This window comes from Carassius auratus, chromosome 18, assembly GCF_003368295.1.
Source record: "Carassius auratus strain Wakin chromosome 18, ASM336829v1, whole genome shotgun sequence".
NCBI lineage: Eukaryota > Metazoa > Chordata > Actinopteri > Cypriniformes > Cyprinidae > Carassius > Carassius auratus.
The window spans coordinates 5,203,081-5,221,301 of NC_039260.1; the positions used below are offsets into that span (position 1 = coordinate 5,203,081).

General features: G+C 36.6%; 1 protein-coding gene across 12 annotated transcripts in view; it reads left to right on the forward strand.

The window, feature by feature from the left end:
- The window catches only part of mical3a (microtubule associated monooxygenase, calponin and LIM domain containing 3a), a 67,209-nt gene that overhangs the window by 28,074 nt on the left and 20,914 nt on the right, over positions 1 to 18,221 (forward strand). For 10 of the 12 annotated variants that reach the window (XM_026287211.1, XM_026287214.1, XM_026287204.1 and 7 more), the window contains exons 17-33: positions 1,527 to 1,703; positions 3,437 to 3,523; positions 4,456 to 4,539; positions 5,151 to 5,261; positions 6,255 to 6,344; positions 6,855 to 6,974; positions 7,297 to 7,395; positions 7,585 to 7,695; positions 8,670 to 8,768; positions 9,532 to 9,639; positions 10,298 to 10,484; positions 11,207 to 11,307; positions 11,479 to 11,569; positions 13,902 to 14,097; positions 15,073 to 15,305; positions 16,392 to 16,481; positions 17,811 to 17,987. In XM_026287211.1, the coding sequence (XP_026142996.1) occupies positions 1,527 to 1,703; positions 3,437 to 3,523; positions 4,456 to 4,539; positions 5,151 to 5,261; positions 6,255 to 6,344; positions 6,855 to 6,974; positions 7,297 to 7,395; positions 7,585 to 7,695; positions 8,670 to 8,768; positions 9,532 to 9,639; positions 10,298 to 10,484; positions 11,207 to 11,307; positions 11,479 to 11,569; positions 13,902 to 14,097; positions 15,073 to 15,305; positions 16,392 to 16,481; positions 17,811 to 17,987 (2,161 nt within the window). The remainder of the gene's footprint in view (positions 1 to 1,526; positions 1,704 to 3,436; positions 3,524 to 4,455; positions 4,540 to 5,150; positions 5,262 to 6,254; positions 6,345 to 6,854; positions 6,975 to 7,296; positions 7,396 to 7,584; positions 7,696 to 8,669; positions 8,769 to 9,531; positions 9,640 to 10,297; positions 10,485 to 11,206; positions 11,308 to 11,478; positions 11,570 to 13,901; positions 14,098 to 15,072; positions 15,306 to 16,391; positions 16,482 to 17,810; positions 17,988 to 18,221) is intronic. The other 2 variants (XM_026287212.1, XM_026287213.1) reach the window with 2 other exon arrangements.

Genomic DNA, 18,221 nt, shown 5'->3' on the forward strand with positions numbered 1-18,221 from the left:
TTAACTGCAGCTGACTTCAGTTGTTGCTCGTTTTTGGGTTTTTCTGCCTTCAGTTTTGTCTTCAGAGAGTGAAATACATGCTCAATGAGATCAGGATATTGACTTGGCCATTGCAGAAAATTCCACTTTTTTTATTTACTTCAAAGAGTCCTGGGTTGCTTTTGCTGTATGTTTAGGTTCATCATCCTTTTGTACTATGAAGCGCCCAATCAACTTTGCTTCATTTAATAGAGTCTGGGCAGAGAGTATATCCCTATACCTTTCAGAATTCATCCAGCTGCTTCTGTCCTCGGTCACATCATCACTAAACCCCAGTAACCCAGTGCCATCACACTGCCTCCGCCATGTTTCACAGATGATGTTGTATATTTTGGATCTTGTGGTGTACCCCCCCCTGTATTAGCTCTGGTGAAGTCTTCTCTTGAAGCTGCAGTCAGTAACTTTTGACGCTCTAGGGGTTAATAAACAGAGCTGCTTGCATCTTGTGGAAGAACATCGTAGCCGGATCTACTTCTCTCTGTTTATGTCTATGAAGAATCACAAAGGTACTGGGTTACTCCGCCGCGGTACTCCCGAAGCAATCTAAGATAGTCGAATATAAACACTTATTATAGGTGCACCCTAGTGATTCAGGACAGGCTAAAAACACGGTTTGGAAAATGGATTCATGGTGTACTCGCTTATTATATACATTTTGTAAATCTTGAACACAAAAAAAAGTTATGGACCGCAGCTATGATTGGTTGTTTCTTACCGGGAGTGATGAAGTTCTGCAAATGGCAATAGGACCACTGGGAGGAGCCACAGGAGCTTGATTTTTTTTTTTTTTTGATTATCTATCTCATATTCTACTGTCAGGACATAATGACAGGTTTCACAAATACATTTTAACAAAAGTTACCTACTTCAGCTTTGATTGTAGACTTTGACAGTGACACGTCTACCTCCTGGAGAGTTGTCCTTCACTTGGCTGGATGTTGTATTTTTTTATTTTTTTTTTCAGAATATACCAGACTGTTGATTTGACCACTCTTAATGTCCCTGCTATCTCTCTGATGATGGTTTTGTTTGGTTTTTGAATCCTAATAATTGTCTTATTTCATTTGTATGGAGAGATCCTTTGACTGCATGATGTGGGTTCAGAGCAATAATTTCCAAAAACAAATAGCACACTTAAAATCAACTCCAGAACTGCTTAATTGAAAAATAAATAAGTAAAGAATAGCCCACGTCTGTAAATGAAACAGCTTATGAGTCAGTTGTCCTATTACTTATGGTCCCTTGAAAAAAGGGGGGAGGTATTCCTTAACTTTTCCTTCAATTTTGAGTTGAATACCCTCAAATTAAAGCTCAGTGTACACTTTAAGCCCATAGTCATATAACTATATAAAATTAACTTGAATAGGTTTTGGTAAGCAGCTAAAATAATAAAAATTGCCTGTGTCCAAATATATATGGACCTAACTGTATGTAGTTGTCTAAATCCTGTACTTGTCTAAAGTCATTCCTATTCTCCACCATCACAGGAAGGGTCGCAGAGGGTTAACAGAGACGACAGGCCGTCTATAGCGACTGCTCTGGCAGAACGTAAAATTGACTCGGCTGCAGCAGCGAACAGCAACAAAGTGAAGTCGATGGCCACACAGCTGCTGGCGAAGTTTGAGGAGAACGCCCCGACGCAGTCCACCGGTCTCAAACGACAGGTGGGTCAGAATTTGTGTTTTTGTGCCTAAAATGACTATGGACTTTCATTTGTGAATTCTTAAAATAACAAGTGCAAAAAAGCATCATTTTCAGCAACACTGCTTTGTTGTAGCAAAATTTGCAGCAATATGTTTGTTGTTCTGACTGTACCAGTGATATTCATATTTTGAGTTAGCTTTATTTTTATATTTTCAGTTTTTATTTAGTTTAATTTTGTGTTTTCAATTTGATTAGTTCTTCTATTTTACTTTCATTTTTTAATTGATCAGTTTGTTAACAATAACACTAGACTGTATATTATCCCTTCAATCTGTAGAAACATAAGCTAAAAATGAACCTTTACTTACCAGGAAATAGGCAAAATACCACATGAAAATGACAACTGATTTTTGGTGGGCAGTGTTACAATATCATTTTGTGAATCAGCGTTCATTTTTTTTTTTTTTTGCAATGCTATTTATTTATGTGGGAAGCATAAAAGCACATGCGGTTATAAAGACCAGGTTTGTTAAACCAAGCGAGATGAATCTAGTCATAAACTGCTGTTACTTGATGCTTGAAGTGCACAGCATGGTGGGATTGTTTGAAATGATCAGGTTTATAGAGGAAAACTAACTCTGATTCATGCTGTGATCCATTCTAATGGAGTAGGCAGCAGGAATGACTGGCATGGGCGAGGATTTGGGAGCTTTTTATAGGAAGCGAAACCCTTTGTGCTCTGCAGCAATGTGAGGCTGATGTGTTTGACACTGTTATCTACTGGAGCCATGCAAGATAAAGGGTTATCTATATACTACCGTTCAAAAGCTTGGGGTCAGTAAAAATGTTTTTAAAAAATGAATGCATTTATTCAGAAAGAATGCAATAAATCAATCAAAAATGACAGTATAAAGTTGTCAAAAAAATGCTCTTCTTTTTAACTTTCTATTCAAATGTGACCAGTCTTAAATTTTATTTTTTTTAAGTGATTTTTGAAGATCAAACATCATTTGAAAGCTGAATTAATATGCTTTCCATTGATGTATGGTTTATCTGACAATATTTGGCCGAGATAGAACTATTTGAAAATCTGGAATCTGAGGGTGCAAAAAAAAAAAAATCGAAATATTGAGGAAATTGCCTTTACATTTGTCCAAATGAATTCTTAGTAATGCATATTACGAATTCAAAAATACATTTTGATATATTTACCGTAAGAAATGTACAAAATTTCTTCATGCAAAATGATCTTTACCTAATATCTTAATGATTTTAGGCATAAAAGAAAAATCTGTAATTTAGTTGTTTTTTTGGCTATTGCTAAAAATATACCTCATTGATTTTAAGACTTGTTTTGTGTTGCCATCCCATTAAATGTAATTTATTATTTTTTTTAATTTATTAAAATGTAACCATATTTCTCTTACTGCTTAAAAGCAGCTTTGGTGAGCATAAACAAAACTTTGAAAACAATCTGAAATCTTACTGAGCCCAAGCTTTTAAACGGTCGTGTTTTTCTCAGGTGTCTGTGGTCTGACTCATTTGGATGTCTGCTCATTCATCTGTTTTCTTCTACTTCCTGCATGAATTAGTTTCAAACTCCTGGTCACAGTTCAGTCATTCACTTTCAGTTTTTCTGCATGCCTATCCTAAATTTATCATTTCTGTTCTTTTCCATTATCTTTCTCACTCCAATGGATGTTAATGGATTTGGCACTTCCTCTATTTTCATTGGTCACTTCGCTGGTTACAGGGGGACTCCATGCCTGATCTGGGGCTCATACTGACCCCCTCTCTGAAGGAGTCAGTGCGGCTGGCTCCAGTCCCTGCATGGAGGAAGGTAAAGAGTGTAGTACAATCCCATGGTCATAGATCCCACCAACCTACTTTACCTCTCTACTCGTCCATATTTGTTATTGTCTTTGTGACTAAATGAGCTGGGTCTTAACTAAACTTGTAATATGTCTCACATGTACGTTTCTTCATTTAGTCTTTATGCGGTTTCAAAAGCTAGTTTCTTGTCTGTTTGAGTTGAAGTAGCCTTATAGGTCTTTTATTTGACATGAACAAAATTGAGGTCAAAAGATTTTAAAAAGATTAAATTGAAGTCAAAAAGATGAGCTGTGCTAGAAACAATTCTTGTTGCCATACAGAAATTCATTTTGCTGTATACCTGAGTATTTGTCATTCAGTATCAAAATATAATCTTCCCTCAGTACTGCAAGAAATTTAACAGAAAATACTTTTTTCCTTTTATAGTTTTGTTTTCATTCACGTCATGATAAATGTTACTTTTCAAAAGTTTGTTCAATAAGATACTTTTTGAAGATTGTTTTTGGAAGTTCTCTAATGCTCACCCAGGCTAAATTTATTTAATCCAAAGTACAGTAAAAACCGTAGTCTTCATTGTCACGTGATCATTCAGAAATCATTCGTATATTGCTGATTTGCTGCTACAGAAATGTTTTTTTGTTATTATCAGTGTTATCATTACTATCATTATCAGAACATTTAAAAATCATCACATTATAAATGTCTTTGTCACCTTTATCAATTAAATGCATGCTAGCTAATTACAGGTCATTACATAAATACTGTACAATAGAATCCAATGCAATACTGACCCCAAACTTTTAAAGTCACTTAAGTCTATAATTGGGTTTATTAAGATTAGTTGGTGAGCCAAGTTTGTCTCCAATTGTTTTAATGCGAGAAATAAGTGTGAGTGGAAAAACATGACGCCTTAAATTCATCTTTTATGCTTGTATTCAGAGGCGCACACAGTTACAAGAGCAGATGAGTTTCCGCTATAAAGAAAGACTGAAGTGTCAAACTCTCCCCATCAAACAGGAGCAGGTACACCGCTGTAGAAAAGAGCCATTGCTTTTACATTTATCATATAGTGTCCTGTGTCCTTCCTTGTGTAGTAAACGAGCAGTTACTGTAGTTAATGTAGTCCCATGAGCTGATTATACAGTCCCCTGTGTACTTGTCTTCTGTTGTTAGTTTCCTGTTTGACTAGATGTGTTCATGCATCGGAGACCTAGAGGCATATCTTTCCACACTGTGCTTTGGTGCTCTTTGTTTGCATTTCCAGTTTGATTGAGACGAATGAGCCGGATCGCTTTGCTTATTGTTCTGGTGCTTTGGTATTCCTCGTTCTCAGATTGTAGGAGTTCAGATGTGGTTTTGCTAGCTTTGTTAGACATTCCATGTGCATGGGAGGTCTGTGTGTTTGTTAAGTGTCACTAAAGTCACTGGGTTTGATTATCAGCTGTGTTTTTCTGCTTCTCTTTGGTCACTGTTTGTTCTCTAACACAACGTTCCTGTCTCTCATCACTGCGGTTGTGTTTGTGTGTAGTAGGTGATTGGATGTTTGGATGGTATTATCAGGTTTTTTTAATACGAGGAGTGTGTGAGGTGTTGCATTTATGTGAACAGGTTTCTCCTCTCTCGTCTCTCTGAAGGCCAGCAGCGGGACTGAGGTCTTGAGGAGCTGCCCTAAGAAAACCATTCTCCTTTCTTCTTCCTCACCCTCATCTTCCTCATTCTCTTCATCGCTTCTTCCACACGCACAGGTGACACTCTCCGGTCTTCCTGTACTAACCTTAGCATCTCTCACAGGGGCTGGTTTTAACAATGTCTGCTCTTGCAGTCTCTTGAAATTAGTTTTTTGTCTAGATCAATGTATTGAGCAATCCTCCTGGCATATTAAACATTTTTCACAATATACTTCAACAGTTTGATCTCTGTAAGCAATTATACAAAGAGCACACAGGAAAAAAAATATTGAAAAACTTCAAATATTCTTAAAGTAGATTTAAGGAGAAGAAGTAAAACTATTTTGACACTATTATTATATGACTTCATATATTCATCCATCATTTTTTATTTTTAAATAACTTCATGCTCCAGGCTTGATTCTGGCTCACATCAGGCTTTTATAAAATAAAGCAAATATGCTGATTTGGTGCTGATTTATCCATTTTTTTTTCTGATTAATCAAAATTTTATCCATTTTTTTTGTTTAATTTTTTCAGAATTTTTAGATAAAAAGTTCAACTCCATTTTTTATTTTTATTTAAGCATTATAAAGTGTCTTTTTTTTTGTAATTTTGATAAATTTATTGCAATTTAATTATTACATTTAGTTTATTTATTAACCATCATATAACCATGTTTTTTTAGACATGATTTCCTCGTTTTAATATTTTAAGCTTTGGTTAAATATTATATTGAGTATTTATATATAATAAAACATTTATTATTCAGTCAGTCTTGTCCGTTTTGAAAGTATGTATTTGCACATCTTTACACATGACCAATTTACCTAAACCTGAAATGGAATTTTTTGTGCAGTTCTGAAAAACCAAAAAGTTGTGATTGTGTCTTATGGAGTTTGATAAAGTTGAAATTGCATTTTGGTTGGCATCAGTTTAATGAAAATACTGGAATGGACCACCATGCTTTCGTTGCATTTTTGTGTTACTCTTGTAGTTTTGATTGTTCGTTTAGTCTGAGATCTTCTAGCTAATGATAGGGTGGGACTGATTTATGTCTGTTCTTTGCAGCATAATGTTAACCAGTCAGAGATAAACAAGTGTAATGGTGGTGATGATGATGAAGAGAATGAGATCCAGGACCCTTCAATCTATTACAGGGTAACCATGACATCTGCATGGGGCTTTCCTAAAACTTTGCCAAAAAAAAATCTTTTGAAGATTTGTAACTTCCATTACATCTTCGTGAACGTGCATGCATTTTCAGTATATGTATCAATGGGTTTTTCAGGGTAGGAGTAAAAGAAGGTCTGTGATAAATATAAATTGATGATACATGGACCTTTTACTCTACAACATATATTACACACACACATTTTGTGTTAAAAATGAATATAACTGTTTGTTTGTAACATAATATTTAAGGTGTGAGTGTGTACAGTTTACATTGTACAACAAAATGTCCAAGTGTAAGTTATGTTGAACACAGACAGGCTATATTTCACTCATGAATTAGAAAACTCTGTAATAAAAACCCAAAGGAAAATTTCAAGGGAACCCATGAAGTATTGGTCGTCTGGGGTTTGAGGTCACTGCTGCAGCACTCTACAAAACTATACACAGATAAGATTTCAAACCCAAAAAGAGTTTCATCAGCCTTTCTGTTTATAGGAAGATAACCTGCCTAATGTGGACAAACCAGAGCCCATGCATATCCCTAACATTCAAGAGCGAATGGACACTCTAGTCGCTAGGTTTAAAGGCAAGCCTGACAGGAAGGACAAGCCACAGGTAGAACCATTCGTGCGAAAAAAAAAAAAGGAAAAAAAAGCATGCTCTTAAAAGGGTAGTACACCCAAAATTTTTCAGCATTTCTTCACCCTTAAGTTGATCCAAACTACTTTGAGTTTCTTTTTTATATAAGATATTTTGGTAACCAAACAGTTTCTGCTGGTGGAGTAAATTACAGGAATAAAATGTTTGTTTAAAGTAGTTTAAAGACAATAATGACACCAAGTTGTGGCTTTGAGTTATCTTGAATATTTATGCCTTTTTCCAAACATATTGAATGTAATAGTTATATTTTTATTCCCTCGCATCTTTCTTTGTGAAGGTTATGAAAAAGCCGTCACAGTTCTTTATTGAGCAGTGGCTTTTGACCCACGGCCTCAGTCCAGAGCAACCCTTCTACCCTTCTGACCCCCAGCATCAGGTAGCCCTGCCTGAGCATGGAGAGATACCTAAAACACACAGTTCCTCTAACCTATGATGGTGTGAATGCTTTATACATAACTCTACACAACTAAAAAGTCTTTCCTAATGGATTTTATTCACAGTATTGCAGAAAACTGTGATATTCCTTGTCCTAATATAATGACTTAAGACTGCATCTCTCTCACAGCAGAGGGAGATTTTGCGTTCTGATGATCACTTGCCTTTACACATCCCCAGCATTCAGGAGAGAACGGAGAGGTTAGCCTCTCAGTTTAAAGACAAACCAGCAAAGCCAAAGGTGAACTCTTAGCACCGGGTGTCCTTATTTTTTAACACTTATTTTTATTTTTATTTTATTTTTTCATGCACAGCCTTAAACCGTTGATGGATTTTAGCAGTTAAGTGGTCTTTTGGCCTCATCACAACATAGATTTCACAAAAAAAAAAAAAAAAAAAAAATATATATATATATATATATATATATATATATATATATATATATATATATATATATATTCTAGCTTAAAGCTCCTTTTCATGTTGTGTTCACAGGTAAAACAGTCATTGTGTTCGAATCCCTCTTGTTGCTTATTGTTTAATAAATAGTTATTTTGCCAGTAATTTATTCCTGTTATGGCGAAACTGAATTTTCTGCATTGTTACTCCAGTCTTCAGGGTCACATGATCGTTTAGAAATCATATACTTATTTACTGCTCAAGAAAGGGTAATTATTATTATCAAAGTTGAAGTGTGTGAATTCTACACTTGCCCCATAGACTTGTAAATACTGTTATTGTAAGCACTTATTATTTGTGGGTGCTGTTAGTGAAGGTAAACTTGAATTTACCGTATTTTTCGCACTATAAGGCGCACTTAAAAGCCTTTAATTTTCTCAAAAAACGACAGTGCGCCTTATATTCCGGAGCGCCTTTATATATGGATCAAGGCGCTCTGTCAAAATGTTGACATTCCCTTTAGCACAGCTCCATCTAGTGGATGCATAACGCAAACCCAGTCAAACGTTTGACTGCAGTATCTTCTATTCTATGCGCCTTATAATCCGGTGCGCCCTATATATGAAAACAGTTCTAAAATAGGCCATTCACTGAAGGTGCGCCTTATAGTGCGGAAAATACGGTAACTTGCTGTATTTTCTTTTAAGATTACAGACTTCTAGTTTTCTTTCTTTTTTTTTTGTCTACCTAATAGCTGTTTCTGTCATCTTGGCTTTACATCCCTCATCTCTCTTTCTGTCTCTACCTCTTTCAAAGTCTAAGAAAAAGGCTTCACACTTCTTCACAGAGCAGTGGTACAGAGCGTGTGATGTGAGCTCTGTTAGCCCTCTGCACTCTCCCAGCTCTTTCCGACAGGTAGCAATGATTCATCTAGTGACTGCTGTGTTCTGGAGTCGTGTGTTAGCATGGATGTTTTTCTAACACTTTCAGACACACTCTGTTACTGGAGGAGAGCTGCCATTCTGTACATGTCTGAGGTGTCTTTCATGTGTGTGTAGCTGACAATATTGAAATGCAACAAAAATTGACTGTATGTTGCCAAACATTATAACATCGCAGTTTGCTGGATCTGACCTATATTCATGAACTGCATACAAACTATTTTTGGAAACTGATCTGCATGTTCATACTAGATTGAGATATTGAATTGAATTTGAATTTAACCTGCTTCAAGCAAGATTGTTAAAAGACCAGGAAGCGAATTTAAGGAGATGCTGATAAATAAGTTTGCATCTTCACATATGTGTATATATATAAACAGTTTAATTTTATGTTGAAGGCTTTTGTTTTAATTAACAGGTTTTTTTCACAACGTGACTGCTTGGTTTTTAATTGCTTTAAGCATGTTATGAGGTCAAAGTTAAATTAAGTGAGATAAAACGTTCAACCTAACAGTTTTCCTTTGACTGCCTTATCCTGTTTTAGCACTTTAAATTGATTTGAGCTGAATTACACTTTGTGCCTTCTGTCATCTACACAAATAACCATGCAAGAACATCTGAATTGAACTTTTATTTATTTTATATTTTCCATAGTCGTGAAAATTGCTACAGCATCTCGCTCGGGTTTCAACCATTTATGCTTTTAAAAACCTTTTTGTTCTGTTCACCATCTGTAGCGCTATGTAAAGATGTACACAGGGGGTGTGAGCTCACTGGCTGAGCAAATAGCCAATCAGCTTCAAGCTAAGGACGACCCCAGGCCCTTGCTTGAGAAAAGGGATTTGGTAAGAAGTATGGGTGGTGTTGCATTGGCGTTCATGAATGAGACTGCATAGCTCATTTTTGCTTTACTACATGGCTAACTTCTAGTACTGAGAATCACCAACTCTCTGTGACCACATTGCAAAAACCATGATTCAGTGCACTGGTAACTGGATCAAGACACTACAACAACAACCGGACAGGAATAACACCTATGAGATTCAATATAAGGCTAAAAAGTTGTTCTGTTTCAGAATTTAAATCCATGTACTCTTATACTGCAACAGTTTTTTTTTTTCGTCTGTAAACTGCTATAGTAGTTTAGTATTTTTCTTTCTTCTAAAATATTTCATTTTTATCATTTCTAAATTTACATAATTTAAAGAATTTGAAAGTTATTTTTTATATGTACTTTTAAAGGATGTAGTGTCAATATTGGGAAATAAGAACACCCAGTTGTGTAGATTTACAGATTTGATTCATTTTTAAAAACTATTGACTCTGTCATGCACCTAACTTTACACAAGAATCGGGTCTTCAGTTCCTCGAAGCACAGTAGATCATACATTATTTTGGTGCATGCTGTCTCCCTTTTGGCAGATTTTTAAGCACTTAGGTCCTTGCTCTCACTTACAAAAAGACCTGAACTAGCATGTCTCGTTCCTGTCTTCCTCTATGCAGGGTTCCTTGCGAAAGGAGTTCCCTCAGAATATTGGCGGCAGCGATGTGTGTTTCTTCTGTCGGAAGCGCGTCTATGTGATGGAGCGTCTCAGTGCAGAGGGAAAGTTTTTCCATCGCAGCTGCTTCAAGTGTGACTACTGCGGCACCACCCTCCGGCTGTCCTCCTACGCCTTCGATGTTGAGGATGGTATGAAATCAAAGCAGAATTAAATCCCCCTCCTGATCATGTTATTCATACTGTAGCTACTTATAGGCTATTTTTTCTACATATAATCTTGTATTGTTATTAACTTAAAGGATTAGTCCATCCAAAAATGAAAATTCTGTCATTAATTACGCAACCTCATTTCATTCCAAACCAGTAAGACCTTCGTTCATCTTCGGATCACAAATTAAAGTATTTTTGATGGAATCTAAGAGTTCTCTGACCCTGGAGTTCTAGACCGCAACACAACTGAAATGTTCCTAGACCCAGAAACATAGTAAGGACATAAGTTAAAACTGATCATGTGGCATCAGTGGTGCAACTTCAGTTTTCAAGTTCTTGTGTGTTTGGAACGACTTGAGGGTGAGTAAGTAATGACAGATTTTTTTATTCTTTGGGGGGGGGGGGGTGTTGGTGGTGAGCTGTTTTGATTAATGTATGCAGTTTCTTTCATTTCCTGCTTGCTCACAGTTTGCTGTCATGCGATGTGCTTTGTGACCAACACAGTGGGATAGTGTTGTGTGAGACAGAGGGACCGTTTCTCTACATCAACGCTTCTTGATTATCTATGAGCCATTCTGTACACTCCCACGTGGTGTAATTACAGATATGCATGTTAGGCGGAAAGCAACAACATTTGTTGCATTTTGCATTTGATAAATCTCTTCATTTGAGTTCATTTGTGTGTGTTTTGGCTCTTGTAGGAAAGTTTTACTGTAAACCACATTACTGCTACCGACTTTCTGGTCTGGCACAGAGAAAACGGCCTGCGCCTGCTGCTGCTGCTGCTCCCGCAAACCCCAAGGTACTGACGACTTCAGCATCTGTGTTTAGGGATAGATCAATGTTTTGTTTTTTAATTTAGTAATTTAGTAGTTTTAATTTAGTTGTTTTTTTGACACTTTTTTTTTTAACTATAATGTAATAACAAAAAAAGCTAATATATTCAGATGTTTTTTTGTTGTTGTGATCATAGGAGCCCCAGGTGTTGGCGGTAACCCCCAACACAGTGGACGCCCCAGGTCAAGCCAGAACTTCTCAGGCCCCTGTGGAATGCCAGCCCTCAGGTACCCGCCTTTCCTTTTTAGGCCCCGTCCAGAGCCTCTCTCGAGGAGTAGGGGGCACGCTGCGCTCGCTGCGACGAGCGATGTCTTGGACCCGCCACCAGGTGGCGCACAATCCCTTAGGTTCTCCTTTTGTCCTCGCCTACTGCGTTTATCTGCTCTCCTGCTTTACTCTCAACATCCTGCTCAATATTCTCTAGCATGACCCCTTCCAGCCTATGAGCTTATCAGGGCACTCCCTGCCCGCACGTGCTGTGATTTCGAGTGATATTGTGCTTGTATTGTGTATCCCTGATGATGTCACAAATGATTAACTCATGTGTAATCTACTTGGCTGTATATAATATGTATAATATTCCGACTGGTGCAGCCTAATTAAATCTCTTTTTTTGATTATGAGTAAATCATCTGGGCAAAAAAAGCATATCAGCTGAGTGTTAACTACTGTTAATTAAATACATGCATAACTTAGAGCTTTAAAATGTGTGAAGTGACTTCTATTAATCAATAACATTCTTACGTGTAAGAATAACTAACCTTTTTTGCCTGCATGCGTTATAGTGTTATTGTCTGTTTTGGTTGCTCTCCTTTCTGTCCTTCCGCTGTATAGATCTGTGATTTAGGTGCCTTTAAGTTTGTGATTGTACTCATTTCTGACATGTGCCCCTTTTGTAACGTAGTGCTCATATCAGTGCTTGTGATTGGTGGACTCTGTAAGCTTTACCTTTACCCCCCTCCTATCAGAGCAGCTTGTTGCTGAGCTAGTGCCTGCATCTGTGCCTGTGATTGGTCTTCACTCCCATCAGTACTTGCATTTCTGTCCCAGTGTTTGTTCACCTCTTAATTCTCCTCTGCATAGTACTAACACCACTGCTCGTGTGTATCACTGAGAATGATTTACAATACAAAACTTCTGGTGAGTTTGTGCTACTTAGGATAAAATATATAAAGTGTGAATGGTTTATAGTGATTTTATTGAAAAGTTTTAGCTAAAATAATATATTTATCAAAGAAATTTTAGAGGTTTGAATCTTTTAATTTTTCAGTTATATTTCACCTAAAAATAGCAATAAATAAATAAATATAGAAACGATGTTTTGCATAAAGTAAATAAAGCTTATTTTTTAGAACTGTTGAGATGTTTTGCATTTTGACGTTTTCTTAGCTTTTATTTAATGCAAATATATAAATAATAAATATATATCATTTGTATTACTGTTATGCCTAAGCAAATGTAAAACATTGCATTTATTATTAATATATCATCTAACCTGTTTATTTGTTTTTTCATCGCAGTACTGAAAGTTTTATATTTATGGTTTATAGTAGACTAAGACTACAAATAGTTGGCTTTAAAACAGAATTCAGTTTCTTCATGCAAATCTTTTTTGGGGGAAAATATGGCTGAAAAATGAAGAAAAAAGAAAGTAGAATGTGTCAATAAGAATATTTTATTTATTTTTACTCTTCCTCTAGCATTCGGGTGATGAGATTAGATTCATCTGGAATCATAGATGTGCATCAAATGAACATGATGCACTATTTTATTCTTGGGGTCTGTCACTACATAATCACTATATGAGGCACATTCGTTATTCATTCGGAATACATCAGTCATAATTCAGTTATGGGTGACTTTTTTTTCCAATCGATTCTTTTTATATGGATTGCATGCTTCATCTCTCTAACCACTTCCACCAACACAGTGTTTTCTTTTTTTTCTTTTTTTCTTAAATGTTCTCAGTGGTTTGATTTGGGTTTTGGGATTTGCTTCACTGGAGAGCCGTATTAGTCATACACATGTCCACCTGTTCATTAATGTTAAAAGAGTTCATTAATATTAAAACCAAATTTACTTTGCTTATCTGAGATGCTTTAATAGGAAGGGAAAAAGGCAAGGTAACCATAACTTGTATTTATTATTAAAGGACATATTTAAAATATGTTACTGACATGATATCTAAATCTAGTTAAATCTAGAATTTATGTGGAATCATGACGGCCAAATATTGCTTGTGCAAATAAAGTTAAAAGGTTATCACTTTAACTGTGTTTGTCTTATTTTTGGAGTGGAAATGAATCCTTGTGCAGTAAAACAACCCTAAAAGAAGGTAGGCTGGGTGGACAGTAGACCGAATAAACTTCAAATCTGTATACATCTCTGGATTGAAGCCTTATGAGTTTAGCTTTAACTAAATCAAGAATGTATTAGTTATAATTCTGATTATGCAAATGTTATGCTAATTACTACCATGATGCCTCTCCATATTCATTGCATATTAACTATTTACATTAGTGAAATGTTCCATCTTCTCCTGTTTTCTGTCCATCACAGTGACTGAGGTGAATGGGGTTACAGAGCCCAGCGTGGCCAAACGTCTTAAAGGGACTCCTGAGAGGATCGAGCTGGAGAACTACCGTCTCTCTATGATGAGAGAGGAGGAGCTGCAGGAGGTGCCCGAGGAGACGCTGGCCGAGCACAACCTCAGCAGTGTGCTGGACAAAGCCACCGACATTGAGGAGGGATCCAGGTATCGCTCATCTTATATCATGATGGCTGTGCTGTTCTAGCGTGTTTCTATCATGTGAACACCACTAATTATCAGTCATTTTCAGCCATTACTCTATCTAATGAAAACGGCGCTTGATCATTAGTATTCCTTGGTACTTTACTTATATAATTCTGCTATAATTAAAATGTGACAACAGTGTTTGCAGTTTTTTTAATTAAAATTTTCCATGCTCTTTAATTCCTGTTTCACATGATAGAAAAAACTTTTATCTAAATTTGGCATATGGTAATTTGTTTGAGAAATGTGACTTGAGGAACAAAGACGGGCTTCGTATACTATTGGAGTTTTCTTTTTTTCTTCTTTTTTTGTAAACCAGTGTTCTCGCTTGGAATCAAATCTTTAAAATATAAAGTGTCCTAAATAAACAGTCTTATTGTTCAATCTTATGTCATCCTATTCTAGAATTATCTTGAGTAATCCTGTTATTTCAAACTTTTTTTAATAAGGTTTTTTTTTTAATGCCATGATCATTTTATTTAGCAAGGATGCATTAAATTGATCAAATGTGACACTAATGTTTTTCTTTTTTACAAAAAATCTATATTTTTAATCTAATCTAGCTCTCTATTCATTTCAGAACTTATGAAAATTTACTTTACATTACCTACAAAATTATTAAGCAGCACAACTGTTGTCAGTATTGATGATAAGAATGTTTCTTAAGCACCAAATCAACATTAGAATGATTTCTGAAGGAATGTATGGCACACTGAAACTAAAGTAATGTTGCTGAAAATTTGGCTTTCTATTAAAATAGAAAAGTGTAATCACAATATTAAATTTCTGCTGTATTTTAAATCAAATGGTTTGGTTAGCTTAAGACACAAGAGAGTTTTTTACAAATCTTACCAGCCTCAAAACTTTTGAACTGTAGTCTAGGTAACATGTTATTTTGTGAGCAAAAAGAGCAACCACACTTCTCCATCCCTACAGCAGCTCAGAGTCTGATATGGAGGAAGAGGATGAAGAACCAGAAGCGGCCGGTCCGTCTGGTCTGGGTGGGGTTCCCTGGAAGGAGGCAGTGGAGCTCCACGCTAAACTAAAGGGAGGACGCGACCCTGGGGCAGCAGAAGACGATGATGGCCTTCATGACGGAGAGGTGAATGAGGACGAAGAGGAGGAGGAAGATGAAGACGAGGAGGAGGAAGAAGAGGAATCGAGTGATGGTAAGCTTCGCGTCAGTACTGTTAGATTCATTGAACTTGTGAGGAAGTTAAAAGTGTGTCTACACAGTGAATAATGGATGTCCTGGACAGAATGTCCTGCTTGATGGCGGTTCATTTGATTTTAGATGGAAAACTTGAAGTAGCTTATATTCTTTTTCTTTTTAGAATATCATTTTAAAGGAATAGAAAGACTGTAATGTGTTTGCTCTGCAGAGTTTCATTTCCTCTGTCCACTTCATATCATCTTTATGTATGTGGCGTCTAGCCCCCCCTGAATAGATATATGTTCACCAGTGTTGTCTGCTGTCTCATATTCACACAGAACTTCTAAAATTAGATTTTCTCTTTGAGTATGAGTCTTTCAAAATGAAAAGTATAAGACAAAAGGTTTCCCAAGAGATTGCTTCAGCTCCTTGTACGCTGATATCTCATCAGTGAGACGCTGAATCATTCAGCTCTTCTTAACTTGTTCATACTAATGTGCCAGTGTTACTAGGCTTTTCAACCTTCTGCATTTTCAGATCTTTACGGCATCTCTGGCAAATGAACTAGTTTTCCTTTTCAAACTGTGTCTTGTATTCCTCTTTTATAAAAAGAATCTTTTATAACTTCCTTTGACAAACTTTTTATGGTGAAATCTAACAAATAGCTAAGGAGTAATTGGTGATGGACCTATGAATTGTTTAAATTATCGAATTATGGAGCACCTCTCAACCAGTCACAATCAAAGACTGTACAATACCATGGTATAATATTTTTTTAGACAACAATATATAGTGTTTGTATTGTACTTCATATTACATCATTCCAAAGATTTGCCATATTTTGTCAGTTCATTGCTTTAACGCAATAAAATAAATAAATAAATAATCAAGTCCACACTGTAGCTGATACTACTGATGAAGTCCTCAGTACTTCAGTCTCTGAATGTTATCGAAGGTTCCTTGTTCTGTGCATCATCCTGTTCTGTGACAATATTATTTTTCCCCTCATCTTTTACCTGTCACTTGTCTCTTGATCCTCTGCTCCGTCTTTTCCATCTCTGTGTGGATGTGCTTGTGCTGTGGTAATTGTATGGGATGACAGCGGGAGAGTATTTCCCCTGGGACAGGGAGCTTCAGGCAAGTCTTTGGTTGGAGAATCTCACAAATGAAGAGGATACGGGTATATTTAAAGGTAGTGATGCCTGTGGATGCGTTTGGCTTTAGCAAACGCCAGTACCTCATAACTTCACCAGTAACTAAAGAATTATTGTACTAACACTATTTGCCTGTGTTTCTCCTGCTTACTTCATCGTTTTTTTTTCTTTTTTGTAGCTCTAGATGTGTTTTAATTTAATACATCTGTGAAGCTTTTACCATTAAAATAATTGTTAATTGCTTTCTTTTTCTGTAATGTTGTTTGGGGTTTAGATAGCGTGCATTCACACCACCTTGGTGTTTTGAATGAGATTTTTCAGGGTGTTTTCACACTTGCTTTGACAGTTTGGTCTGAAACTGAGCTTATGTCATTAACACAGAGTATCACTGTGAATACTAGCGGCATCTGTTTATCACTGTATCCGAGTAACAGGAAGAGAAGATGCTAGCGTATATGTTTTATTAATGATTTTGTTGTTTTACCCAACCTTAAAGGGATAATTCACCCAAAAATTTCACTGTGTATGACAGACTTCTATGGACATAAAGATATTTTGAAGAATATTTGTAACAAAACCATTTTGGTTACAATTGACTTGCGTTATATGGACAAAACAGACATTTCACATTTTCTTTTATGTTTCATGGAATAAAGCCATACAAGTCACACAGGTTTGGAATGAAATGAGGGTGAGTAAATGATGACAGAATTTTCATTCCTGGGTTAACTCATTTAGCACACAGAAAACAGCATAAGCGTCTGATCTAAATGTATTGAATATAATGCATGCAAGAATAAATGAAATATCTGCGATGAGATTGAATGATAAATGCAATATAGGCCTACTTTAAGGAACAAATTGTTCGTCCTGGCTGTGATCCATACATAAACCATCACCCAGACTACACTTTCAAGCTGACTTGGACAAAGATTGCGGTTTCACGCCAGCTAAATGAACTGAACACTTACATCAAGTGTACTCAAGTTTGCACCAAACGGTTAAGTGTGAAAGCACCTGGAGATCTGATTGTTGCCTTTTAAAAATTGCTGTCATATATGAAGGAGCCTTTTCTAATGCATGCTACTTTTAGTATGTTCTGAGTCTGACTTGCCACTTTACGGTCTATTCTAAACCATAATGTTCTCCTTTCTTTTTGTCTTCTTCAATGCGTCTGTCTGACTGTTTATGGCTGCTGAATCTCACTCTCTGCTCACTTTGCTGCCCATGGGGACTTTTTGTGGCCTGGACCTTTTTACTTTTCGAACAAATTGGATTTTCTGTTCCTGATGTGCTAATGGACTCGCCAATTAATCCTACAAAATGATTGTGTCACCTTAATGGCTACCCGTAATGCCACCATGCAGCTAGGAACCTGCAAATCCAGCAAGCCATACATCCAGTAGACCCTTTGGACATCCAGATAGACAACCACTGGACATCCAAACATGCTGAGGGGCTGGTTGAGGGCCGCTCGATGTCACCCTTAGGCTCTCAGCCCTCGCTGAACAACACCCAGCTCACACAGCCCACCTCCTCCACAGGTAACCCCATGTGGAGGAGTCATACCTGGGCCCTGTGGCTTTTGGGGGGTAGTCAATAGTGCAGTTTACACCTGGTGTTAACATGCATCTCATATGTTTTTTTTTGTGTGTGTAATTGGATTTCAGGAGTAACATTTTTTTCAAGTTTGTTATTGGTCGAGATTGTTTGTTTAATATGCATGCTCTTTCCTTTTTTTACATTTAGATAGCCTTTGCCATAATCTGTTGTAGCAC